Source organism: Lutjanus erythropterus, chromosome 6 (assembly GCF_056507025.1).
Source record: "Lutjanus erythropterus isolate fLutEry1 chromosome 6, fLutEry1.hap2, whole genome shotgun sequence".
Taxonomy (NCBI): domain Eukaryota; kingdom Metazoa; phylum Chordata; class Actinopteri; order Lutjaniformes; family Lutjanidae; genus Lutjanus; species Lutjanus erythropterus.
Window position 1 is genome coordinate 40,708,427 of NC_139322.1, and position 25,568 is coordinate 40,733,994.

The 25,568-nt window shown below is 39.7% G+C and overlaps 1 protein-coding gene across 7 annotated transcripts in view; it reads left to right on the forward strand.

Annotated features, from left to right (window-relative positions):
* Nucleotides 1–22,738, forward strand: part of myt1b (myelin transcription factor 1b) — a 57,129-nt gene extending 34,391 nt beyond the window's left edge. For 5 of the 7 annotated variants that reach the window (XM_084721932.1, XM_084721934.1, XM_084721939.1 and 2 more), the window contains 15 exons: nucleotides 785–875; nucleotides 1,125–1,241; nucleotides 3,086–3,300; nucleotides 4,805–4,992; nucleotides 7,628–7,885; nucleotides 8,508–8,662; nucleotides 9,774–9,836; nucleotides 10,214–10,282; nucleotides 11,965–12,027; nucleotides 12,341–12,421; nucleotides 13,004–13,225; nucleotides 15,498–15,589; nucleotides 16,246–16,349; nucleotides 17,150–17,293; nucleotides 17,462–22,738. In XM_084721932.1, the coding sequence (XP_084578058.1) occupies nucleotides 785–875; nucleotides 1,125–1,241; nucleotides 3,086–3,300; nucleotides 4,805–4,992; nucleotides 7,628–7,885; nucleotides 8,508–8,662; nucleotides 9,774–9,836; nucleotides 10,214–10,282; nucleotides 11,965–12,027; nucleotides 12,341–12,421; nucleotides 13,004–13,225; nucleotides 15,498–15,589; nucleotides 16,246–16,349; nucleotides 17,150–17,293; nucleotides 17,462–17,605 (2,006 nt within the window). In that variant the 3' untranslated portion in view covers nucleotides 17,606–22,738. The remainder of the gene's footprint in view (nucleotides 1–784; nucleotides 876–1,124; nucleotides 1,242–3,085; nucleotides 3,301–4,804; nucleotides 4,993–7,627; nucleotides 7,886–8,507; nucleotides 8,663–9,773; nucleotides 9,837–10,213; nucleotides 10,283–11,964; nucleotides 12,028–12,340; nucleotides 12,422–13,003; nucleotides 13,226–15,497; nucleotides 15,590–16,245; nucleotides 16,350–17,149; nucleotides 17,294–17,461) is intronic. The other 2 variants (XM_084721933.1, XM_084721935.1) reach the window with 2 other exon arrangements.
* The last annotated feature ends 2,830 nt before the right edge of the window (nucleotides 22,739–25,568 follow it).

Sequence of the window (25,568 nt, forward strand, 5' to 3'; positions counted from 1 at the left end):
GAGAGCAAGGCAGATAAAATGGGTTAATTTTACTCAGGCACTTCAAAATGTCACTGTAGTGCCGTAACAAGAGCCAACAACATCTTGCTTGTATGACAGATAAGACGGCCATAACCCCTCCTCTGGGGCCTTGCCAGTACCTGTACTAAACATGAACGCTGAGGCAAGTCATGTAAATGATTACCACAACACATCGTGTTTGAAAAACCCTAGTTACTAGTTTCACTAGTTACTTATTTGATGACTGTTAATAGATAAAACAGTTTGAATAGGGCCAACATTTTTAATGGTCCAGAAATCTACTTGCCTGACTGCAAAAGTTAAACCCTGAAGCTGTAGTCTAATGGTGATTAGTATCTGTTTTGATATTTAACGTTACGCTGCTTGACACACTGTTTGAAGCAAAAATGCCCCTTTGAATGGTTTAGTTTTGATGGAAAGTCAGCCATCTAACCTCAAAGATCCCAGGCTATAATTTAATCTGATCCAAGTCAATTTTATTTTTATGATTTGGAATGTTCGAGTGGACCAAAAATAGACTGTAGCTGGAGTATTCACCATTTCATTATGCTTGCCATAGTTAAGAGGAGGGGAGGGTCAAAAGGAAATATTTATATTGCTGGGGTGGATTTTGCTTGCTTAATAGAGGGAAATATAAAATTCAGCCTCCCTCCCTGCCCCAAAAAGTTACACACAGTCTTAAATGAAAAGAGTGTTTTAAATTGAAATTGTATAATTCTCTGATTGTGTGTGTATTTGTGTGCATACTTTGTCCTCTCCTCAGTTCTGGCCATGCATGAGAATGTGCTGAAGTGTCCGACTCCTGGCTGCACCGGTCAGGGCCATGTTAACAGCAACCGTAACACACACCGCAGGTATTCATACATACATTACAGTACAGTATCTGATAGATCTGTATTTGTGTTTGAGTATCTGTACTCCTGCAGACGAGAGTGTCATGCACAGGGTGTGTATTTCCTTTTATGTATTTGCAAGCTGATATATTCATGTATGCAGGACAGCAAGTGTGTCAGTCCTCAGCAGTGTGATGCAGATTTACGTGGTCAGCAACATGCCCTCTGTTTGATATTCATCTTCCTTCTCTTCCTCCTCCATCACTCCAGTCTTTCTGGATGCCCCATTGCTGCTGCAGAGAAGCTGTCCAAGGGCCATGATAAGCCACATCTCTCTCAGCCAGGCAGCGAGCACCTCAAAGGATGTCACAACGACAGAGTGTTAAGGTGGGTGATCAAAAAAGTATCTAATCTCATATACTTTAGACATTTAGAAGTCTTCTTTTTACATTTATTACATTCGATAAATGTGGAGCCCCAACGGCGACAAAAGGTAGTAAAAGGTTCTCAGACAAGTCAAATATAAAACTGAATACATTACTTAATAATACTGTTAATTACGTACTTAAAATGGAATGTAAAAAGAAATACAGCTGTAAACTTGCCCCTTAACCTCATGTCCAGGAGAGACACAAAAAAAGAGGAAAAAATGTATTGGGTAAAGGACTTTTTTTTAAAAAAAACGCAGATTGAAGATTATAGGAATAGTATTTCATGTTTAAATTTATTTTCACACTCCATTTTAATTGTTTAACTAATAGCAATAATAGTTGATGTATTCAGTTTTATTTTGACCCTTTTGTCAGTTTTTGGCCTCCATAGATACAAATCTGAATAACAAGGTAGGCTGGGCATAATGAACATATCGCCTATATAAAGAGCCATCTCCTCCAATCTGAGCCCCACACAGCTGAGTCCCTCTCAAGGTTAGCTAGTTTATAACACAGAAACCACCGAGACAATCCTGACCTTGGTTATTGTGCCCCTCACGAGCAGCAACGCAGGACTCTGAATGGCTCGGAATAACGAGGAAGTCTCAAAGCATTCAGTCTGGCGGTCCGATCATTACTGTCACCTCAAACGCTGAGATCTCTTTATCTCCATTCATCTCCTCCAACTGGTCAGGCACCGTGATCATGGCCAGAAGAATGATAATTAACACAAACCAGACACTGGTATTATGCTAAGTCTGCGCTCTTCCTCATTGGTATTTTAATTAATAATGCAGCTGATAAGCTAATTATGCGAGTTGTAGGGGCATTGCGGGGGGATAGGAAAAATAATTGCTTTCCTTGAGGAAAACCTCATCAGTGGTCGGACAAAGCATCAAGGATTAAAACATAATAAGGCTTGCTTTGTTTTTCCTTCTCAGATTGTTATTAAAATGAGCTCGGTTGTCAGTTATGTGTGAGGCTGAAGAATCCCTCTGTTCTAACAGAAGCCATGTTGAATAAACAAAAAGGAAAAAAATCCCCTGTGATCAGTGGTAGAAAGTTTGTGACTGTCATGAAAACCCTCCTCCAGATGTGAGTGTGTATTTTTGGTGTGCGGAGGCCCCGACAGCGGCGCGACTACAGGCCAGGTCATGTAGCTTATTAATGAGCGTATGGTTGGAGACCGGAGACTGTGATATGGGCTCCAGTGAAAAAAAGATGAGGAAGGTGACTCCGCTCCCCCCCTCCTGCCCCCGCCTCCCTCTGTCACCACTCCCCCTTTCTTTTCTTCTCTACTCTTCTCTCCTCCTCCTCTCGTCTTCCTCTCCTCCCCCGCCCTTCTGCCTCTCCCTGGTCTATCAGTGGATTTACGCCAACAGGTCTGACAAAAGCCCAGGCTCTCCAGGAAAACGAGAGGGCTTAAAGCTCATAAATTCCATGCTGTACAACATGCAAATGTGCCCTCTGCTGATAAGAGAGCTTTTAATCCTGCTGCACTCCTGCTAAGTACACCGTTGCCCCTATCTTTACTCTCTCTATGTCACTCTACCGCCCTCTCTCATTCTCTCTTTCTTTTATTCTCTGCTCTCTGTTTGTTTTTTATGTTGATTGTGTGATTCGCTATGGCGTCAATCCTCTTTCATATGTCACCTATTCTATTCTATTCTGTTCTGTTCTATTCTATTTCATTTTATTCTATCTACTTTCTGTTTTATTTCTTCTTGCAATCCCCCTCCTGCCCCCCTCTTTACTCCACCCAACCATCACCACCCTGACCTCGTCTCCCTCTCCTAACAGGCCCATGTGCTTCGTGAAGCAGCTGGAGGTGCCCCAGTATGGCAGCTACAGACCCAACATGGCACCGGCCACGCCTCGCGCCAACCTGGCCAAGGAGCTGGAGAAGTACTCCAAGGTGTCCTTCGATTATGCAAGCTTCGACGCTCAAGTGTTTGGGAAGCGCATGCTTGCTCCAAAGATGCCCACCAGCGAAACCTCACCCAAAGCCTTCAAAAGTAAGAGAGAGGCATTCAATTTCATATCTTGCATATTTTTTCATATTTTTACATTTATCTCTCAGTGTATTCTACACGGACACATGCTTATTCGCTCTCTTGTTGAAAAATGAGAGAACTGATATCAGAGGTTGAACCAAGTCATTGTGTTGCACGTCACAAGTCAAGACAGGCGAGTTAAAAAGTCAGTCCCAAGTCCTAAACTTTGAGTTTTGAGTCCTAAACAAGTCATAATATGTTAGCTAAGTGTTAGCTCACACACTATGTTAATATTAGCCTTGACGTAGACTTGTTGGATGCTGCTGAGTGGTTCGAACAAAGTAGATCCAAGGATTTAAGTTTTGACTTTCTGAGAATGAATAGCATTTGGGTTCACACTTTTTTAATAACAGACTTTTTAATCTTTGGGCTTGGGGAAAGTGTAAATCTTCCTTTGTCAGTTTTATCAAGTCCAAAGTCACCAAATTTAGTAATTGAGTGTCAATTACTCAAGCCTAAGTCAAGTAACTGAAGTCCATGCCTCCATGCCCAGATTTCTTGGCTGGGAGCAGCGAATTTGTGGCCAAAATCTAGTCCGGCACAAAACTCCCTAAAGAACCACAACCAGTCATTTTTACATTTTGTTTTTTGAAACAAACATGATATAGGGGCCTGATCTTATGCTGACCTAAAGCACAAGCAGTGGATTTTATTTGTTCAAGGTGTGTCCAAATCCACCTTTGCCATCTTGCGCCAGAGGTGCAGAGGTATCCAGCCCTGTCCCGTCCCTTGTGCCAGTAGTGCACAGGATACACTTACCAGGTGTGCTCCAGTGCCCTGATTAATTTGTGTTGAGCCTAATATAGCTAATGTGCCTGGCCACGCCTTCATTTTGCTTTCATTTTTAGACCTCCCGCCCTTGGCCACAGACCAGGCGCAAGTTCATTTGCTATTGCAGATGTGGCAAAATGCCAGTGAAGCTGGTGGAGATGCTGGTAGTAGGATTTTCTTATCTTTAGACAGAGGTAGGCTAGCTATTTCCACCTTTCTTCAGTCTTTATGCTAAGCTAAGCTAACTCCCCATAAAACTAAAACTTATCATTTTTACATTTTGGTTCTCAAAACAAACCTCACATAATGTGTATAACCCTAAGTCAAATTTGTGAACTTTAGAGATGCTGATTGGATTTTCTTACTTTTGGACAGAAATAGGCAAGCTGTTGACAGTCTTCATGCTAAGCTATGCTAATCAGCTGCTGGCTCTAGCTTTATATTTGGGGTACAGACATGAGTGTGGTATCGATCTTCTCATCTGATGCTCAGTTAGAAATAAAATGAGTATATTTACTTTTTATTTATATGCCCAGTTCTGATTTTTGTGATGCACATGTTTTTTTTACATCTTATTAGTTTTAATTACTTGATGGTTGTGCTCCCAGCAGGCAAATAAATGTCCAATGTACCTTTCTTGTCCGTATTTTCCACCCTGTCACCTGATCTAAAATTGACATTTGTCCTCCTGCAGCTAAGCCCTCATTCCCCAAGTCATCATCGCCCAGCCTCAGTCTCCACGGTTACGGCAAGAGCTCCTCCTTGGCCTACGACTACTCCCACGATGCCGAGGCCGCTCACATGGCTGCCACTGCCATCCTGAACCTGTCCACACGCTGCTGGGAGAAACCCGAGAACCTCAGCACCAAACCCCAAAACAAGGTAACCAGAGCACCATCATCCATTTTTCATGTTAATTAGCACTTATTAAGGACTCTAATTCAGGACTAACAGTATGGGTAATAAATCTTAGGTGATGAAAACATAATGTACAAATATGAAATGAAGCAGTTGTTTGTGGCTGATGTCATTATTGTAAAGTGTTGCCCTGTTCTCGTCTCCTTAGCACTCAGAGAAAGAGATTATTAGCTGATTGTGGTGCAGATTGAAACATTGCAGGCCACAGCTGGTGAGATGAGAGGGGATGGCAGTGGGTGTGCCTCTCCTCTCCTCTCCTCTCTTCATGTTTTTTCTCTCCCCATCAACTCGGCATGAATATATCATCAGGAGACATTGGCTTACAGCAACAGGATGGTGTTGAGATGCAGTTGCATCACCTTTCCCGTCCTCTTTCATCCTTTCATCCCTCCATCCCACACACTTTTCATGTTGTTATTGAATTTGGCTGACTGCCAGTTCCCTGGATTACTTTTCCACCAGGTAGCCTTTTTTCATTATCTGCCGGACGGATCTCCCACTCTCTTTCTCCACCCCCGCCACTCTTTCTTTCATTTTCTTTTCACATCTCTTTCTGTTCTCTTTTATCTCCCCCTCTTCCTCCCTATGCAACTCTCACTGATTCCCTCTGTCTCTATCTCTACCCCTCTATCTCTCCCTCCCTTGCTCCTTCCCCTCTCTGTGCACAGGAGGTGTAATTGCTGCACCACTTTCCCCCACATTGTGATGTTTAAAAGCCCTTTTGCCTCACAGAGGAGAGAAAGTGACTGCTTCATCATTTTTCCATTTCCTGACACGTTTTAGGAAGATAAAAAGTCAAGATTAATGTCTCTGGCAGCACAGCAGAGCAAGGTGTTGTTCAGCAAGGCACAGATCCAAGATCAGGCCTGAGCTGCACAGTATTACAGTGCAGATCAACTGGGGACTGATCTGGAATCAGAGTTGGAGCCAGTTGAAATCCAATATTGAAACATTGGAACACCGAGCTCATCAACCAGGGACAGATCTGGGAACTGTTCCCGATTTTTTTCTCCTCTCCTGCTAACCCTTTGATTTTTCTGGCCCCTGACCAGCCCATATGAGCGCCATTTTACATGAATGCTGAAAACATGGCTCATCTCAGCCCTCTGTGTCTGTTCACCTGCCAGCACTATAATAGAGCACGAGAGATGAACCGTGCTGTTGGTGCTGCTGGCAAAGTATTTACAAAGCACATTAGGTATCATTACTAGCATGCTTTTGCCATGAAGGTGGTGTTCTGAGCTCAAACTGCTGTACAACTGCATAAATGTTTGTTTTGTGCAAGCTTGAAGGCGATTTCACAAGACAGTAAAGGTCAATGGGCAGAAGTAGGAAGAGGTGAAGTAGTTCACCACATTAAAGTTGAGTGTAACGTGAATCTACGGGTTATATGAAGTTCTGACTCAGAAGACTGTAAGTATTTTAATGTACGTGCAGCACTGCAACTGATTCTGCTTAAGAGGATCATTAAATTAATCATAATCATCATCATACAGGACTGACTCTCATATACACTATAAGTGCACCAGAGGGGACTCCATTAGTCATTTATATTTGAGAATACTTAATTAGATGTATTAATTATATTAGCTATGTCTGTCAAAGTAATTTTCTTCCCATTACTCCCCTATACATGGAACCCAAAAGTTTTGTTGGTGATGGGGGTTTGATTTTTCTTATCAGTTATGCTGGAAAATATATTTTAAAAGATCAAACTCTTGGCTATTAAACCTTGTAACAGGCCAACCTTCTAGGGATTACATTTTATATTGAATGTGGACATCAGCTCTCTCAGATGAAAAATGTGAGTTGACAAAATGTTTTAATTTCACAGCACAGTCAACTTATTTTTGATAAGTGTTACCTCATGAGTTGTCACGAGCCTCCGTCCCTTCACCTTTCAGTCAACTACCACCTCAACAACTGCTAACAAGCTCAGCCAGCTAGCTCCTGTTAGCTAAAAGCTAGCTCCTGTTAGCTAAAAGCTAGTTCCTGTTAGCTAAAACCTAGCTCCTGTTAGCTAAGGCAACAACAATAACAAAATGGGGCTCTTAATGGCCTGGTGGTTGGGAGGTGTGCTGTAAATTAAGGCAAATATGACATTTCCTTTCTATATATTTCTATATTTATGTTTCTTTGTTTCTATATTCCACCAGAGGCGCCTTTTTATCATACAACTTTTTTAAACAATTGAGGTTGTTCAGATCTAATCTACATCTGTTGACACATGAGGCCTTTCATCTCGTTTCTTGAGTTATATATTTTTATGGACATGTAAGGAATATTAATTATATTGTGCTTCTTAAATGGAGTTTGGTGTAATATTTTCCCCAGAGAGAGCAAGGAGTTTCACTTTAATTCAAACTGATGTTGTCATCGCTACAGAAAAAATTGCCATACCTCCCCTCACCACTTTTTAACTATAATATGATTACTTATTTCATAATGTCTCATTTATTTATTTTACATTGAACTCTAAATTGATTTTGTGACTATTGGGTTCAAAAAGACATTTAGAAGCAACCAGGATCATTGGCTGTATGAAGAGATTATGTTGTGATATGTCCACAGTCCTCAGTATATTCTGTGTCCTCTCCAGGAAATGGACATTGAGGTGGATGAGAACGGCACCCTGGACCTGAGCATGAAGAAACCCATTAAACGAGAGGGCAGTCTGTCTGGCACCAGCCCTGGGGTTCGCTCCCCAGACCCTTCCTCTTCCTCCTCTTCCTCGCTCCATCATGGAGGAAACAGCGGGATGACATCACCGAACCTTCACACCTACAAGCAGGAAGAGTGGGAGGGACCTCTGGATTACACCAAACCCAACCGCCAAAGGGAGGAGGAAATGGACGAGGTCAGTACAATTAGATGAGCAAAAGTATGAACTCCAAACACGCAGTATTTCCTGTGATATTAGTCACAGAGGAAGTGTTGCAACATAAATAATAACAGACAAAATCCCCCCCAAGCTTTTTGAATAAGAAACTCTTAGTTGTTTACATCACTTTGTCTTTCTCTAATTTCCTGTCCTCTTGTCCTCTTTCTATTATTCATTTATTTCAGTGAAATGCGAGAGTTACTGTACAGTTAAAACATTGCACTGTGTAACAGAGGTGGTGTGTCAGGTGCATTGCACCATCCTGACTTTGGCATATGCTAATTTTTACTCCTTTGAACTTTTTCAAAAGAAATATAAAGGGCTGTGAGTGTAAATTATTTATGAGGACACTCTGCATCACTTGTCTACAAAAGAATAAAAAAGGGATCAGAGTAGAGACTCGTGTGCACATGGTGATTTGCAAAGTTTCTTTGCTTGTACACAAATATGCAAACTACTGCGAGAAAGCCATCGATCAAAAATGCTTTGGAAAAGTCAACACAATCCAACATATTAGTGCAGCTGACGTTGTCAAAGAACCACTGATGAATTGCCAGCACATTTGTCCTCATCTTCTGTTTTTTGATTGATTTTTCAGATGGAACACACCGGCCAGTCCTTCATCTCGTCCGACCCTGAGGACTGTGACATGATCCAGGACTGTCTGGAGGAGAGGAAGTACCCGGGAGAGGTCACAACCCCGAACTTCAAGGTCAAGTTCCAGCCCAAGGATAGCAAGAAAGAGCTGCTCTCGTAAGTAACAGAGGAGGAGTCTGTAGCCACACCAGTGGCAACTGCCAACTACATGGAGCTCAGAGAAAGGTTGAGGCCAGTTCAGCTTTGATTTGTAGCACGTCACCCTCGACATGCAGCAACAAGTGTTGGATGTCAGTTTCTGTCTTCATGTCCCTAGAGGCCATTGAAAATGACTTGTAGTCTGATCTCGCTGGTAGTCTGAACAGAACTCAGGCTGTTGTGCTTTGAGCTAAATGCTAACACTAGTATGCCATCATCCTCACAGTGACCATGCTAACATGTTGTTTAGTAGTTATAATGTAGGGTTGAGCAATAGGATTTTCCAGCCTGTCACTGTCAGCCCAGCAGAAAAATACAACATCACACCTTCTGAATTCAAGTTTTTCTCTTTTATGGAACTAAGATGAGCTTGTTAATTCATTGTAAAACACGCGTCATTCAAAGTTGACTGAAACAAGATAAAACTTAACACAACTAACTTTTTTAGTCTTTCCACTGTTCCAACAATCGCCAACTCTAGTTTGGCTAAAATAAAATTTGAATTCACTGCATTAGATGTGAAAATATTCTGGCTGTGCACTCTTGTCCGCTCACTCATTCTTGGGCTCAGTGGGTGTGTACTGCGCAGCTGAATGAGTCTGTCGCTGAGCAGTAACTGTCACTTGTTCCTCTGAGACAGATCATTGAAGTAGCAAAATAAAATGACAAAAATAAATAAGATAAATACCTAATGATGGCGCCAGATAAAAAGTTAAGAGCTCAGCAATTACATTACAATAGATCCTGGGGGGAACGTGAATGTTGGTAGCAAATGTCATCCTATAGTTGTGGTGATATTTCCCTCAAAACCACAAATGTCAACCTCATGTTGGCACAAAGTCATTAGAATTTAGGACAATTAATTTTTTCTACACAATTTCACAGCAATATTTCCAGTCACTGGACCAATCAGCATTGTCATTCATATAGCCACACCACTATCAAAGCAAAAAAGCAGAATGGAAAACAAACTTCTCATAATTGGTCAGAAATGTTCTGATCCTTCTGTCTCCTGTCTAACTCTGCATGTCTGTCTTTCCTCTCTCCTTATGTATGTCACCCTGTGCAGGTGTCCTACACCTGGCTGTGATGGCAGTGGTCACATCACTGGAAACTATGCGTCCCATCGCAGGTATACACCACTGCAGACTTATTAGTGCTCTATATAGAAACTCATATGAAATGTTAGCTCTACTTAGACTGAGAGTCCAAAGCGGACACCTCACAACTAATTCAAATATTTTATTTGATCCTGACATGCCAGAGGCAATAATGTAGCGTGAGCCCAGGAAGCAAAGACAGTCATTGACTTTGATATGCATCAGTAATTTACCTCTTGCCGTCTGTCCTCTTCTTCCTAAATGACCTTGGTATGCCTTGCATTCTTGATTTCCCTTCACTCACGTCTTTCTCCTCTCTCCTTTCAATCCCCTCATACTTGCTTTCCTCGCCCCCTTTTTCGTCCTTCTCTCCTCCTGCCTGTCCTTCGCTCTTTCTCCTTTCTCTCAGTCTGTCTGGGTGTCCTCTCGCTGATAAGAGCCTTCGGTCCCTCATGGCGGCCCACACCCCTGAACTCAAGTATGTGTGCTCTACACCTTAACTGCCTTTTCACTGCCACTTCAATGCACTGCTACTGACATCGTCTGACGCCACAATGCTTCTATTTACTGAAGTTAACTTATCTTTGGTTGCTGGCTGCTGCCTCTGCTGCTGCTACATCTGTCATGGTGTTTTTTCTGCATCTGGCTTGGACTTTGCCTGCTTTCACTTCAATCACTCTGTGTCAGTTTTGAATATATACAACTGGGTATACATAGCTCTTTACTAGAAAATTAATGTTTCACGGCCAGCTATACTGCACTACAAAGACAGAAGGCAATAACTACATATTTGGTCCAAATTTTGACTTTCCATACCATATTATTATTATACCATTAAATATATATTTTGGGGAAAAAGCTGCATGTAAAATGCATGAGAGCTATAACAGACACAAAAAACAAACTATTTTGACTGTTCTCCAGCTAGTTAAGCTAACTAGCAAGATAGTCTTAGCTAAAACTTATTTATCCATTTTTTCCTCTTTCCTGGAAATGTAATATCTATTTTGGTGCTCCAAAATCTCCAAAACGTAGCTTGTTATACCATATAAATAAGACATAAATAGCTAAATCTCAATAATAATGGAGGAAAAATTATTAAATTATGTGATTTCATGTGGTTAAGCTACTGTTAAATCACTGAAAGAAAAAAAACTCATTTATGATCATCAAGTAATTTGGTGTGGTAATGCTAAGTGTAGTGTTATCCGTGTGTCCACACCTCACTGCCCATCAAGTAACTTTATGGTTTGAGCAAGCTAGCTGCTGGGCGTTAGTCATAGTTACCAAATGTTGAGATATAGTTATCTTCATGGTGTGTCTATCAAGTAAATGTGATGCTACAGCAACAGTGCACACACACCAGCACTGAGCAGGATGGACAACAAAGCTAATGCTAGCTGAGCTAACGTTAGTGCTACAGTATAAAGTTCCACAAAAAGCAACATGAAAAAACAGTTACCAGCATGAAATCTACTACTCTCATTATTTAGTTGGACTTTAGACTTTCACATAGTTTCTCTTGACTGTCCCTCAATATTACAACATTAGTCCAACATCGCCCCAGCCTGTGGTGGTAGCCACATTAGCCACATTGAATTCAACAAGTTCACCTACAAAGTAAACAGTAAAACAACAAAAAATAAGGCAAAATTTACAGCTTCCAGGTTTGAAGTCAGGTCATGGGCAGAAACTGTATTTCATTGCGTTTGAACTGTAACTGACCTTTGTAAAGCTAATTTATGAGGTGTCAATTTATCACACATTAACTTCAATGTGCAATAAACGTGAATTAACAGTAAAGACTAAACATGAATGCCCCAACAAAAAAAAGCATGAAGATAGTGGTAGATGTGGTTAATGTTTGACAGCTTATATATATTATAAGCTTCAAAACCTTTTGTTTTGTTGTTTGTGTAGTTACTGCTGTGTGACTTTGTAAGGCATTGTAGAGATCTGAGACGTGTTTAAAAGACAGAGAGCCTGAATGAATTTAAAACAAACATCAGTCACAAGAATGAACACAAAAATTAACAATGTTAATAAGAGTACCATTCCCCTCATCTGCATAATGCCATTTCCATGAACACATTCCACTATGAAGCAGCTCCAGTATTTCTTCTCATATGAAATGTTAAACGCTGCTCTGCCCTTTCCCAGATGCCCCACTCCAGGATGTGACGGCTCAGGTCACATCACAGGAAACTACGCCTCCCACAGAAGGTAACAAACAAAAAACACAAAGGCACTCACCAAAATGCATCCACACACACACACATCCACACACACACAGTCAGTCAGAGAGGCCTAGTGACAGTTCATGGTAGAATTAGACAGGGATCACATACTCACACATATCCACACCTTTCCATTATCCTATTTTTCGGCCATATTAGGCGTTTTTTGATTTGATTTGGTTTGTAATTTGGTTGAACAGTCTCTGTAAAATTATTCTTCCTTATATTGTTCTCTCGCAAATCACTTCACCAGACCTTTTTCAACCCTATGTTATCAACTCCATACTTTCTGTTTTCAGTCTCTCTGGGTGCCCGCGTGCCAAGAAAAGTGGAATTAAAACTCCTACCAAGGACAACCAGGAGGACTCGGAGCTTTTAAAGTTCGTACCGCTCAGAAAGCCATAATGTCTGCTTTTAGCGAGACTGACGGTAAAAGTAAAATGCAATAAAAAAGAAAGAGAGAGGGAGAGGAAAGTCACTGTGAATCATATGCACAGGTAGTGACCTGCCCCCGTAATTGAATCAAACAATCAGGGAAAATACACTTCTGCAGACACTGATTCTGAATGTAGTTCATGGTAGAGTATCGTAGAGTAGATTGTCAATACATAAGAAATACATGGGCTTCATATTGCATTTGCACACAAACCAGTTAATTTAACAGCATGTTACTAAACCTTCATAGCTCTTGCATCAGTAATATTATTCATTGCATAAATAATACAGATGTAAGAAAATGAATTTGGCCCAGTAGAGAAAGTATATAACTTAAATCTTTATTCTAATAATTCTCAACTTTCTCTACAGTTTATGTTTTTGGATTCCCCTCATCTAACCTTTTGCCTTCTGACTCTCTTCATTTCTTCCCCTGCTGCCTGGCTGCAACACTTCTTCCTCTCCCTCTCTTGCTGCACACCTCTCCTCTTTTTCCTGTTTTCTGTCTTTTCCTCCGCTCCCTGCAGATGCCCTGTGCCGGGCTGCGACAGCTTGGGTCACATCAGTGGGAAGTACGCCACACACCGTAGTGCCTACGGGTGTCCGCTGGCGGCCCGCAGACAGAAGGAGGGTCTCCTCAATGGCACACCCTTCAACTGGAAGGCCTTCAAGACAGAGGGGCCTACCTGTCCCACCCCAGGTTGTGACGGCTCCGGACATGCTAACGGAAGCTTCCTCACACACCGCAGGTACGCTGCATATAGGCAGGATTTTTTTTCTTTCAACTGCTTTAAAGGAGTAGTACATTTACTGCATTAAATCATAAAATGGCTACAATGTGTCATCAGAGATCAAGGAAACATTTTACATTGAAATACTTGCTTCACTTGACATGAACATCCCCCTTTGAAATTTCTGTTTTTGTATGTCCATTTCACATTAATCAGAGTTCAAATTAATGCAGAATTTTCGCCGAATGAGTAAGTGTCTTTTTATGAGTCATAACAAATCAATTAATAATCTTTTAGAAGGCGCAGATGTTTATAACTGTAAATTGAGTAAAATGTTAATGGAGTTTGGCAGCAGTGAGACAGGCAGCCACTTAACTCGTCGTCCAGTGTGTTATTTCAGAGCAGTTTCACAATAACAGACTTAACTTTACAGACAACAGACTGTTATAAACAGCTGATCATCTTACAGTGGAGGACTCAACCTCGCTTGTTATTGTCAATTTAAGAAGTTGCCTGGATCCTGCAACAAGATTACAACCTTAATATACAGTCTATGGCTCCAGCTCGTTATTTGGACTGCTGTACTCGTTTTTGCACATGCAGTGGCTACATATTGCTCTTTCGTTTTGTCTCCAAATGAGAAGATAGTTGTGTGAATTTAGAAGTGGTTTGAGAGGTGAACAACTTTAATGCAAAAACATAGACATGAAGATTCAAACTTAATTTGCATAAACATGTTCATTCAAGGAAATAGTTTAATATTTGGGGAGTTCTTATTTGCTTTCTTCATGAGAATATTGATACCAAAGCAGTGGTGGTGGACGGCTGTACACCATGGAGTTTTTCATGGTGGTTTCTGTCTGGCTTCTTCTCATGGTGTGAATTATTGGGTCTCTGTAAATGATATTATAAAGAGTCCAGTCTACACCTGCTCTATATGAAAAGTGCTGTGAGATGACGTCTGTTATGATTTGGTGCTATAAATAAAATTGACTTGACTTGACTAAGTATGGAGCTAGAAAGAGGAGTTGTCTTGAACAGCTTAAAGACCTGAAGCACAGAAAACAGGCAGCCTGCTCTGTCCAAAGTTAAAAAGTATTCTGTCCAGCACCTGACTGATTAACATGTTGTATCTCATTTCTCATTTTTAATTTGACAGAAACAGAAATGTAAAAACAACAGCTGTGGTTTTATGTTTTGACAAAACTCCAAGAAGTTCCTGTGTCTGTCCAGGAAATATTCACAGCATGTAAAACCAGGGGGGTGTCCAGACTTTTTTGAGTGGGGTGGCCCAAATGAGGCACTGACCTGTGCAGAGGTGGCATCACAAATGTGCATGCGTCTGCAGGCACATACATGTCTCATATCTACTTCAACAATTTCTTACATTCCTGTGTTTATTATTATTTTTTTTTATTTAAAAGATAAATAGTCCTACCAGCCGTACAAATATAATATAAAGCGTCCTTACTTTATTCTTTAAGTTCTCAAAAAGAATTTATACCTCCATTCCTCTCCTCAGGCTGTGAGAAATTCATCCTGCACACTCCATCATGAACACTACTTTTATTTTTATGGTTTATTATTGAAGTAAATTAACCTTGTACAAAAATAAAAATAAGCTACAAACTAAAGAAACAACACACATTTAAAAATACTTGTCAAACAGTTGTTTTAAACTAAGGTCCTGCCTCTCACTAAACAGATAACCAACCATTCTTGAGGATAATGAGGTGACACTTGGGGTGGCCAATCAGATTTCAGGGGTGACCAGTGCCTCCCCTATACAAACGCCCATGTGTAAAACCACAACTTGTTGTTGTAATTATCTTTCATGTTAATTACTGAACTTTAACAGGTTGGTAAGTATATTTTTGAGTTTTGGATAGAGTCGGGCAATTTCCAGGAGTTAACCCCCTGCTGGCTTTAGCTTCATAGTTAATGCATAAATGTACATAAATGTCATGTACACAAATTGGAAAAATTACGCTCTCTAGAAGCCACCAAGGCTAACAGTTTTGCCTGCTAGAGGGCTAGTAATGTAATGCAGGAAATGCAAAAACAGAATGAAAAGATAGGGCTGTTTGAATAGCAATATTCTTTGCAAATTTTTTACATAATTCTTGTCAACTTCACTATGACATTGGCAGCTGGCTGGCATTAATGCATGAAATTACAGTTTCCTGTGCATTCAGGTATAATGTCAAATGTGATATCTCAGGCCACATATTGTATGTGAGATATTAAGAACAGTACAGTGACCCCCCCTCTGTGTCACTTGTGTCTCCAGCCTCTCAGGATGCCCCAGAGCCTTGTACGCCAAGAAGAAGGCCAAGTTCCCCACAGAGGACTACCTGAGCACCAAGTTCAGAGCCAGTGATGGTAAGACATGATGAGTTAAAATCTATAAATGTAACTGACTGTGAGCCTTGTCCGAAAAAGTCATCCCCATTGTTTTGCTAGAGCACTCAACTAAGTGATGAGTACATTTTCAAGTGTTTGGTCAAAAAAACAAAAATGATGTCAAAAGTGAAACGAGAAAGCTGAGTCTGGAGTCAGTGTTGCCAGATCGGTTTGATGTTTTCCAGCCCAATACTGGCTCAAAATCTGCCATCTTTGATTTAAAAATGCCCAGCATATCCATAATAAACAATACAAATGAATTCATAGACATAACAACAGTATTGTGGTTCATCACAAGTTTTTCCCATAATAATTAAAAAAAATCAATTCACTAGTACACTACAACACTACATTGTATGCATCTATAAAACCATTTCTATTTCTGCCCTCCACCTTATTAAAAATATGGGGGGAAATAAAGGGACAGCTCAAATAACAAAATTATTTGGTTTATCTAACTGGGTAAACTGCATCATGCCCTGACAGTTTACCAACTACCCCACACAGTCCAACCAAAAACAGACAACAGCACAGTCTGGCAACACTGAACTACAACAAAATTTTAACAAAAACAGCAAAGATATCAAATGTGAAATGGCGTAGGACAACTAAAACGTATGTGTCTTCTCCTCTAGTTTTGGACAACGATGAGGACATCAAGCAGCTCAACAAAGAGATTAACGACCTCAATGAATCCAACAATGAAATGGAGGCTGACATGGTCAACCTGCAGACTCAGGTGTGTGTTTCTGTTCACCCTATAAATCACTGAACATGAAGTTCCAACAGGACAAAACGCCTGAGGTGTTTTAAATTTAGAGCCCACACATTCTAGAGAATTGGGACAAATCATGTCCTACCAAAAAAACACATTTAATATTAATAAGAGCACTCCAATTTTTTTTTAAAATGTATTCTTTAAGAATTTACATATATATATTATATATGTAATTTATGAAGTGTTCTGGTTTGCTTTAAGTTTTTCATTTCTAAACTTGCTCTGTGCCAAAAGCACCCTTGTCCCAAACAAGAATTCACAACTTCAAGTCATTTAAACATGTATTAAAATGTGTTAAAACCTTTTAAAATGATTTTTTAAAGAAAATATTGGCCCTTTAAAGTTCTTTGCTAATTCACCTCCGTCAGATTTTTCAAAAATACCATTTAATCCTCTATACCCCAAGGACCCCTGTCTCACTTCCTGGTTTAAAAAAAGGCAGGAATACTGCTCAAGAACTTGCAAACTGTCAATTATGGTTTAAAAATGTGTATTTTTTATAGCATTAAGAGAACTCTGAGCAACTTTAAAAAATAAAATGGCTGCTCACTATGACTTTGTCAACTCTGTAATAACCAAGAGTTTGATATTTTAAAATATATTTTCCTGCATAATTGAAGAGAAAAAATCAAACCCTCCTCAGAAAACAGTTTTGTCCTGACTCTCAAGAATGAGTGATACATTTCTAGTTGCAGATGAAGAGTTAGAACCTTCTGCTTAAAGTGGTTCCATTACAGAACTTGTGTCGCTGTGTGTTGCAGATCTCGTCCATGGAGAAGAACCTGAAGACCATCGAGCACGAGAACAAGATGATCGAGGAGCAGAACGAGGCTCTGTTCATGGAGCTGTCCGGTCTGAGCCGCGCCCTGATCCGCAGCCTGGCTAACATACGCCTGCCGCACATGGTGAGCTGTTGTCCACACTCTCTCTCTCTCTCTCTTACACACACACACGCGCGCGCACACACACCCTTCTGATTGATTTAATGCATTTGTTTGGAGGTGAACCTCATGTGTTGACCAGCACGCAGCCGTTGGTTTCTCAGCTGAGATTGGTTGTTGTTTGTACCACAGCAGGAGCCAATCACCGAGCAGAACTTCGACAGCTACATAAGCACCCTGACCGACATGTACACCAACAAGGACTGCTTCCAGAGCCCAGAGAACAAGGCTCTGCTGGAGAGCATCAACAAAGCTGTGAAGGGCATCAAAGTCTGAGGCTCCGCACACACACACATGCACGCACACACACACGGAGAAATTGCAAACTGTCCTGAAGCGCAGGAGCGTGACGGAGTTGGAGATGAAGGAGAGATGTTGAAATACTCTACAATATATTGAAATATGATTCAAAAACAAAAAGGGAATTCAGGTTATTTAAATAAACGGCAACTTAAAAAAAATCAACCCAGGGAGCACTCTGTGAGAAGAAAAGTGACGCGGACCAAAATCCACACCATGCTGCTGCTGCGGGGATGAAGAGGAGGAGGAGGAGGAGGAGGAGGAGCAGATCCTTCAGCCAGGATGGATGGAAGAGAAGAATAATGTTACTAGAAACTGTATCTGGGGGTTTAATATGCTGTATGTTTACCTGTTGTCTCTTTTGTGTCCTTAACTGTTTTTGGAGAGACTTTCACTGTTGCACAGTTGATCCATTTTTTTGGCACTTCACATCGACTGAGGGACGTGAAGACGGGACCGCTGACGAGGAGCTGAGGAGGACACTGAGTTGTCCCATAGCACACACTGTGGCGAGCGTGTGCATCCACCGGCTCCAGAAAGCTCTCGATTCATGACCGCGCACACACACACACACACACACACACACAGACACATACACACACATCGGCAATATGAAGCATGCACTAAACTGAATTTGTGTTTGCTTTGTGGTATTACCGCAGCAAAGGTGTCAACAGTGCAATGTTGACTCAGTTTAGCGACAGGGGGAAAAATTCTTCAAGCAAGGTCATGAGACAGATCCAGGAACAGTGTAGGGTGTTTATTTTTCATGGGACAGCTGATATCATGAATTCAAAAGCAGCAGATAATTTTGTCTTTTTCTTTTTTTTGTTACTGAAATGATAATAGTAATAGTGTGCACACATTTCAAATTCAGTTAGTCATATCAATAGTATTTATCAAACTAGGAATTGCACTTCATTTCCATGAATAGTTTTGTGGTACAATAATTATTGTTATATATGAATTATTTAAACTTGTGAACTTTTAAATTGTAACTTATTGCCATTTATGTTATTGAGGTTTATTTATTTGAAGCAATCTATTTATTATTAACTTTGTTTTGTAACACACACACAAAAAAATGCATCTTTACTGATTATCATGGTCGAAGCCATGTCTGACATCAATATTTGAAGAATCTATATAGATAACGAATAAGGCATATTTTGTTTTGAGTACTTTTTAAAAACCTTTTTAAGTGCAGATGTTTTATAACTGACGAGAAAATTTTGATAATTTTACAAAAAAAAGTTATTTTTTTGGGTTGTCCTTGTTTTTTTTCTCCTTTTTGTTTCTGTTCTTTCTGTTACTGCTACATTCAGAAACCCAGTGCTGAGAAAAAAAAGAAAGTATGTATTTATTATTTATTTAATATGAAAGAAATGGACTGATATGGCTGTATATTTATTTTGTTATTTATGTGCGTGATGTGAGTCTGAGTAGTCTTAAAGATCCACTGCTAATATTTAAATAAAGAAAACAAAATCAATACAAATACTGTTTTGATTACTTAGGCTTATACCTAGACATACCAGCAGCTGATTGTAAAGACAAAAAAATAAGAACCCAACAAAAGCAATCACTGTTCTGTTGCTATCTGGTCTGTGTGTGTTTGCTTTTGTCAGGTCTAAGAAAACCAAGAAAAGTTACAAAAAAAAAAAAAAAAAAAGAAAGAAAAGACATAGTTGAAAAATGTTACCTCTCCCAAGCGCTTTGTAGCGGCCAGCACTGGCTCACCCAAAACCTCTGTAATGTACCATAGATGCTTAAATAATGCTTTTGATTTGTTTTCTTATTTATTATTTACAATGGTACATATATAGAGCTCTATTCCAGCAGTGGTTTAGGCTGGACATATGGGTCTAAAACACACACACACACACACACACACACACACACACACACACACACACATACAGACACATAGTTGCATATCCAAACCTTGAGGATACTGTAGGATGGCCTCCTTTGACAAACTTCTATCAGCTAAACATACACACCCTTGTAGCCTTACTCTAGATTTTAATTTTTTGATGCACAAAGTGCCACTAAAAAAGAAAAAAAAAGAACTCACTTTCTTTCCTGATTCTTCGCATTTTCTGCAATGTAACAAAATGTCTGGTCCTGGGAAGACCACGGCATCAAGAGAGTGGTGATTGTTTCAGATGCCTTTATTTCTCTGCCAAGATGGCCATTAGTACACTATATATACATTCTGTATAAATAGATTTTAAAGATGCTATATATATGAATATAAACATACATATATTTTTCCAGTGTAATTGTTGACTTGCTCTTCTTCTTCTCTTGTATTACCTTATCAGAGGATGACTAGCTGTCTAGAAGAGACGTGAGGGGCGTCATCAATAGGAGGCAGTTACACCTTATTTAATATCACTAAGACCTGCTGAACTGTGGCTTTAAACATACCATTCAGTCAAGCTGAAGGCAAAGTAGGCGTCGATGATACAGGACAATATTTTGAAAGTGTTTTCATAAGTTTCCTTTTCTTTCTCCCTTTTTCCTTTATTTGTCTGTCCTTGATCCAGAAATGTCAGAAACATCTACTGTATGTTGTACTACTGAATCTGAGAAATGACTGTCAATTTGAAACTAGATGGTTGGCTCTTTGTTCCTAAGTGTCATGTGAGTTCATGTATAGTACAAAAAAAAAAAAAAAAAAAAAAAAAAAAGGAAAAAAAAAGATGATGCCTCTGAATAATGTTCTGCACATAGTGTTTGGCAACATTGTGCAGTTATTGTATTGTTGCTGGTACAGTAAGGCCTGCTCACTATGAGCCCATTCTCTCTGATGTTGAAACAAGCAAGTAGGAGACTTTAGTGTAACCTGCCTCTGAGTGATCTGTTGCAGCTACTGTGGTGTACAGTCTGATACCCTTGTGTAACTCTGATGTCAAAGGCATGTTGTAAATGTGCTTTTAGCCAATGTAGAATGAAACTCCTTTGTGCACTTTCTGAATAATCGTTGAAAATGCCAGCATTGAGTCTCGACTTGTAAGAACCCCAATAGATCACGAGCAATAGCAAGTATTCACCCCCACTGGAGGGCGCATTACAGTACAAAGCATTGTCACACCTGTTTGTTGCTGTTCACATAGAAAATGACGTGTACGTCAGATAGAGACGTGTCTTTGATTCTGGGGGTTCAGCCCGTTGCTGTCAAAGCTCAAAAAAATGTATTTTAAAAAAAGGAAGCAGTACTTTCTTTTCCAAACAAAAACCAAAAGAGATTGACAGGAAGCAGAGTTTGGTTCTCAGGTGACCGGGTAGAGCTGCTAAAGCAGAACAGAGCAATGCCATAGGTCAGCCAGTCAGCTGAGGCTAGAGGCGATAGCAGCGGCTGGATCAAGGCCTCGTGTGAAATGAGATGAGTGTGTGGGAGTGGGAAATTGATTTGCCAGGCTACACAATCTCCCCCTTGTTTTAGGAGGAGGCGTTTGTTGCATAAATATGTGTCCATCACTCAAACGAATGTCAAAGCTTTTTATGACTTTTAAACCCCCCTTCTTCATGTCTTGTGTAACCTTTCCTCAGGAAAGATGTTCTGATGCATTTGGTTAACAAAGTAGCATATTCTTCCTCTCTTGAAATGCACGAGAATACTACCCAAGAGTGTTAAGACTGCGAATATTCTCCTAACTTATTTGATATGGCATGACCCCTTTTAAACTGCTTGATGAAATTGTCTACTGAAGTATGTAAATGAATAACACTGAGGCCATGAAAGCATAGCATTTTCAAAAAATGTCAGCTGAGAAAGCAAACGCAGCCTACAGTTGGTTCTGTGCCCACGCACTGTATGTTTTCTTATTTACATAAAAGTACTGAGTGATGGAGTGAGGAGCTGTATTATTCTAACTAGCAAAGGAAATAAAAAAAAAAAATGAACTGGTCAGGGCCCAGTTTCCCTAAAGCACCTGGGATGGAAACAAATTGAACATGATGACACTTTCAGGGAAACCAGTCCAGACCAAAACCCAGCTGTGTGTTTCAAAGGGGGGAGGCACACCTTTGCATCCCAGTTTTATGTTAGCGACGTTAGGACGTGTGCTTGTCAATGGAAAGAAATGTCTAGTTGAGTGGCACTTTTCATCAAGCTGAGCAAAACCAAAACCGCCCCCAACCCCCAGTTCTCCCCCTCCTCCCTGCTGTAGTTCCAAGCTGTGTGGTCTTATCATGTGTGCCTTTCTCACTCCACTCATTTCAAGATATGGTATGTTTACACTCGGCAATCCTGGTTCAAAAACTGAAAACACTTGGTCTGGATCTCTTAACCAATACTTCGTGGGAACTCGGGGGGGCGGGAGACAAAACAAATGTGTCTTTTACATGCAGGTAGACAGAGATACAAAACAACACGCTTTTGTCAGGCTAAAGAAACTGTGATCTCATTGTGTCGATTCAGGTACCAAACTGCATGGACAGTTTCTGTGAAGGAATCTGAAGAACAACATCATCATCATCATCATCCCTTAGATAATGCGTCAGTGTGCAGGGCATTATTTTGAAACACGTGGAAGTCTCTGTACATATTTGTATTAAGAATAAACAGTGTTATTGTTGTTGTATTGAAGACAAGTTGAAAATGGTTAAAAAAAAAAAGTTTGTGACAAAGAAAAAAAAATCCACAGCCAAGGGTTGTCCTGCTAGCACATTTTTACAGAGATGAGCTATTTTTACTGGTGATTTTCTAGGCATTGATATTGATATCCTTTTAAAAAAGTACAAAACTTCCAAAATTACAAGCACTTCCACAACGATAGATTGTATGGTAATTTTTGTTACTTTTGTAGATGTGGTTGTTCCTTTGCTACTGCACCGTTTTGTAAAGTGGGACAGGCCTTGGCTGTGTGTCCTCGGGGTCTCATGTTTTTGTTTTTGTTTTTTTAATTATTTTTTTGGTTTGGGAAGTAAAACACTGTAGATGGGCCGAATTCGTGACTGTGTGTTTGTGTACTTGTGTACATGTTCCCCTGTTCCTGTGTCAGTGTTATAAACCAGAGAAGTGATGTCAGTTATTGTGGGGGTATGAACCATTTTAAATGTTCTCTATGAAAAACACAAATAAAGAATCATAGACAAGTACGACTCTGTTCAGTCACTGTGTGTGTGTGTGTGTGTGTGTGTGTGTGTGTGTGTGTGTGTGTGTGTGTGTGTGTGTGTGTGTGTGTGTGTAGCTTTGTGAGAACCAGTTGGGTTGTATACCTTTGGAGGGAGGACCTTTAAGCAAAGTGAGGACATTTTGTCTGGTGCCCACTTTGGGTAGGATTCAAGGGTTAAGACTTGCTCAAAGGTTGTTTGGACTATTTAAAGTGTGGTTGTATGAGGGACTTGTCCACGGTCAGTGTATTACCTACAGTAATTGGCATTTGACTGGAGAAGCAGCAGGTGTAGCAGTGTAGAAAGCTAAACAATGTACTGCTGTGGACAGAGTCAGCAGCAAAATGTATTTTAATTGCCTAAAAAAAATCAATATCATTGTGTGTACAATATATGTGAAATATTTGTAATGCTTTACATTTCTGTCAGACAGGAAACTGCTGTTATAACAGCCATTTTCATCATTTTACCTCACAAAACACTGGAGTTGCTGGTCTACCACTGCCTCGATATATTTATTTGTTTCTCTTATTGTGTGACTTTGCTGCTTTAAATCGCTGAAGTTGCACGATTACATAAATGAATATGAATATTGATGCAGTATATTGCTTATTTTCCTACACCTGTACTCCTGCCGCCTCTCCAAATTGGGCACGGGAAGAAACTAACTACCAACAAGCTATCCCTTTACAACCTGGTTAATGTTAGAATTGGGGTTGGGTTAAGGGGCTAAGGAATTCTTAATGTCAATGAAGGTCTCTACAAATATAGAAAGACAAATTTGTATATTTGTTTTTGCAAGAGAAAGAAATAATTAATCTTGCATTGCAATAACAGCAGGGCTTATGAATAAGTAAGCTGAACTACACTATATACATAGTCAAGCAGTCACATAACACACTGGCTTCCTTACTGGTGAACAAAATGGGGGACTTACGTGTGCTGTTAACATGCAGTTACATGTAGTTTTATGTTGAACAGCACTGACATCTGGTGGACTATAAAGTGAAGTGTCATGTTGTGCAGACCCACTAACACTGAGTGTTTATTATAGAACTTTGTTTTGTTATGTTGACAAGAGACATTTATTAATGTTAGTTAATACTTATTATAGCATTAATTGTTAGTAATGCTTATTATGATATAAATTAATGTTAATAGGATCTTTATAAACTATTAAATAATGTAATAATTAATACCACAGTTAACATGAACACCATTAGTAAATGATTATTAGACACATCAGTTAACTATAAAATAGCTGTTATTAATGCTTATTACTGTATTACCTAATGTTACTTAATGGGTCAATCATATATTAATATTACTGTATGATTGATCCATTAATTAATTATCCATTATTATTTGGTGCCATAATTCACATGTAAACCTTTACTAAATGTTAACAAGAGACATTTGTTAATTCTAATGCTTATTATATCATTAATTAAGTGTTAGACAATGTTTATTACAGCACTGACTAATGTTGACAGGATCTTTACAAACTATTAAATAAAGTAAGACTTGGTACCATAGTTAACATGAACATCATTAGTTTTTTATGAGACACATTAGTTAACTGTTATTAATGTCTTATCACTGTATTAACTAATGTTAATTGATGGACCCTGTATGTAAAAGATGTAAAATGATTCGATGTGCTGTGTTTGGTCTGAGGCAGAGGTGGATACAGAGACAGAGGCAGGACAGAGATTCCATCACGCGTGTTTCAGAAAATATGACGCCATTGATAAAAACAGTAATACAGACAGGCGCCCGTGCTGTTTAGACTCTTCAGCTCTGCGGGGACACCCACGTCCTCGGCCAACATGACTGTTTTTTCAGAGGCTGTAAGTGGGCACAGTTTTAAAATAGAGTGAAGAGGGCACTCAGAGGATGGATGGCTTTCCTACTGACTTCCCTTGACAGAAGTGCTCACCATCCAATCACTGAAAAATGCAATTCTTACAGAAATGTCAAAAGTTTTTGATACCAAGTCACAGCATTAATTTCAATTGGTGTTTTTCAAGGTCTTATTGTCTCAATGTGACATTGTGGAGGGATTTTGACCGTTTTTGTAATTTCTCAAGAGGCCAGAAATGGTTAATTTGTGCACCAATTCTGCATAATAAATGGTATCAATGCAAAAACTGCTGTAACAACTTATGAGACATGATAGAGTATCATGGGAATGACCATCATATACTTCAATCATAATGTTCTAAGCCCTCATACACGCAAAACCTTCAACATTTGAATGGGGAGCTAAAGAAAAATAATTTTTATTGACTATAAAAAATTCACACACAGTGCTGATCTGCATCTCAAATTAATTTTCAGGTTCTAGTTTTCTGATGATGTATAACACTTCTATACAAAAGTGACCTGCACACAAACTTCTGTTTTCTTTTCTAACACTACGTCCAAGGTGACGTCCCAGAGAGGTTAATTAAAAAGGAAACCACAATAAATCCTCTTTTTCGTTTTCCCAAACAGTTTTGGTTTGAGAACATGGATCACAAACATCCTTACAGATGATCTACTAACAGGATATGGGAACTTTAAAAGGTGTTTGTTTTGGCCGGTGGTGAGTGTATTTGTACAGCGGAGACAGGTGTGTTGCAGAAGGACATCATCGCTGACACTTTGTCAGATGACAAAATATAATTCAGTGGTGTGCTGTGAGGCAAACCCAGGTATGCCTTAGGATTTTGACTACTATACATTATTATTGCAATATATAACTATACAGAAAGTTAAAAATGAATTTTAATTAACTATATGAGTACTTTGTTACATATTCATTGATCAACAC